The sequence below is a fragment of the Apteryx rowi genome, unplaced genomic scaffold (genome assembly GCF_003343035.1).
Source record: "Apteryx rowi isolate R43461 unplaced genomic scaffold, aptRow1 scaffold_1958, whole genome shotgun sequence".
Lineage (NCBI taxonomy): Eukaryota > Metazoa > Chordata > Aves > Apterygiformes > Apterygidae > Apteryx > Apteryx rowi.
In genome coordinates this window covers 2,359-3,810 of record NW_020448261.1, presented here as the reverse complement: position 1 = coordinate 3,810, position 1,452 = coordinate 2,359, and the positions used below count along the sequence as shown (strand labels likewise).

The 1,452-nt window shown below is 67.9% G+C and overlaps 1 protein-coding gene across 1 annotated transcript in view; it reads right to left on the bottom strand.

Moving 5' to 3' along the window:
* Window positions 1-1,451, bottom strand: part of NAA40 (N(alpha)-acetyltransferase 40, NatD catalytic subunit) — a gene marked incomplete at its 5' end in the record, with an annotated part of 3,682 nt that extends 2,231 nt beyond the window's left edge. The window contains 5 exons of the mRNA XM_026062869.1: window positions 5-132; window positions 481-558; window positions 710-793; window positions 899-1,057; window positions 1,357-1,451. Coding sequence (XP_025918654.1) covers window positions 5-132; window positions 481-558; window positions 710-793; window positions 899-1,057; window positions 1,357-1,451 — 544 coding nt within the window. The remainder of the gene's footprint in view (window positions 1-4; window positions 133-480; window positions 559-709; window positions 794-898; window positions 1,058-1,356) is intronic.
* Window position 1,452: the final 1 nt, after the last annotated feature.

Here is a 1,452-nt window from a genome sequence, read left to right as displayed (position 1 = left end):
CAGCCACCGCAGTGGCCGCCGCCGTGGCCCTGCTGGCTCTCGCCGAACTTGGTGCGGCGGCTGAGGATCTCGTAGGAGCAGTCGTCGCCGCAGCAGCCCGAGGCGCTGGGCGAGGAGTCGTCCACGTCGAACCTGCAGGGCCGAGGGCGGGCGCGAGGCGTCAGCGGGCGCCGGGCCGGACAGCGGGACGCACGGATGGACGGATGGACAGACGGATGGACGGCCGGCGCCGCGCGCACCCACCTCTGCAGGCTGCCGTCCAGCGGCCGGCCGGGTCCCCTTCGCACCACTCCACCCAAATCTCCCCGCCATCCTAAGTCTACACCGGCCCCCTTCCGCGCCGCGGCGCCAGCGCGCTGCAAGACAGTCGGGCGAACAGGCGGTTACGCGGGCGCCCTCCCTCCCGCACCCCCGGCGGCTGGGAAGGGGTGGGGGGGGGAAAAACACGGGAAAAGGGGGAAGTTGGGATAAGGCGCTTACTGTAACGCGTCTCTGAAGAACTGGTAGGCGCCGTGATTGTGTTTAAATACCGTTAGCATGACTTTCTTCATCTGGGTGCTGCGGGGAGGGGGAGAACAAACGGCGCCGAGCTCGTTTGGAGCCCCGCGCCCGGCTAACGAGCGAGCAAGCGAGCGGGGGGCCCCCCCCCGTCCCCCCCAACCCCGCGCAGCGGTGTGACGCCCGGCGCGGTGGCCACCACCGCTCTCACCTGTTGGCCACCAGCTGCAGGATCTGTATGAGGAACTTGCCCAGCCCTTTCCGCCGCACTTTGCTCTCCAGCTGCACCTCGTAGCTGGTGGAGGGGGGAAAAAAAAAAAAAGGAGGAAAAAGAATTCCCAGCGTCCCGCCGAGGGGAAAACGGCGGAACGGGGCCTGTTCCGGGGAGGGCGGCACCCACCAGTAGAGCACCTCGTCGCCGCACTCGACGTCGAAGCGGAAGTGCGAGAAGGCCACGGGCTCCGAGCTGCCGTCCCGGGCCAGCAGGTACCAAGCCCGGTCGTCCGTCAGCTCCTCCCGTTTCTCCCGGTCTTTCCAGCCCCACTCGCTCTGCTCGTACCTGGCAAGAGGGGGGGGAAAACACCCGCCCGGCCCCATGGCACCTTGTTCCCATCCCCACCAAAAACTTGTGCTTTCACTGCCGCGGGGGCRTTAAAAAAAATCCCTTCTCCCGTTTAAAACGGCGAGCAGGGCCGGGAGGAGCGTTGCGCCGCCGCTTCAGGAGGTTTCGGGATGACCCGAGCCGGTCCGCAGAGCCGGAAGGGGTTTCCGGGCAGGGAGACGGCGCCGGACAGGGCTCTGCTCCAGCACACGGGGAGGGGGGGGACGGGACGACGGCACCGCCGCGCCCGCACTTACAGCGCCTGCATGTTGGTTTTGGTGAGCTCGAAGGCCCAGTCGACGGTGGCGCGGTCCAGACCCGACGCCCGTCTGCACTCGATGGAGACGTTGAGG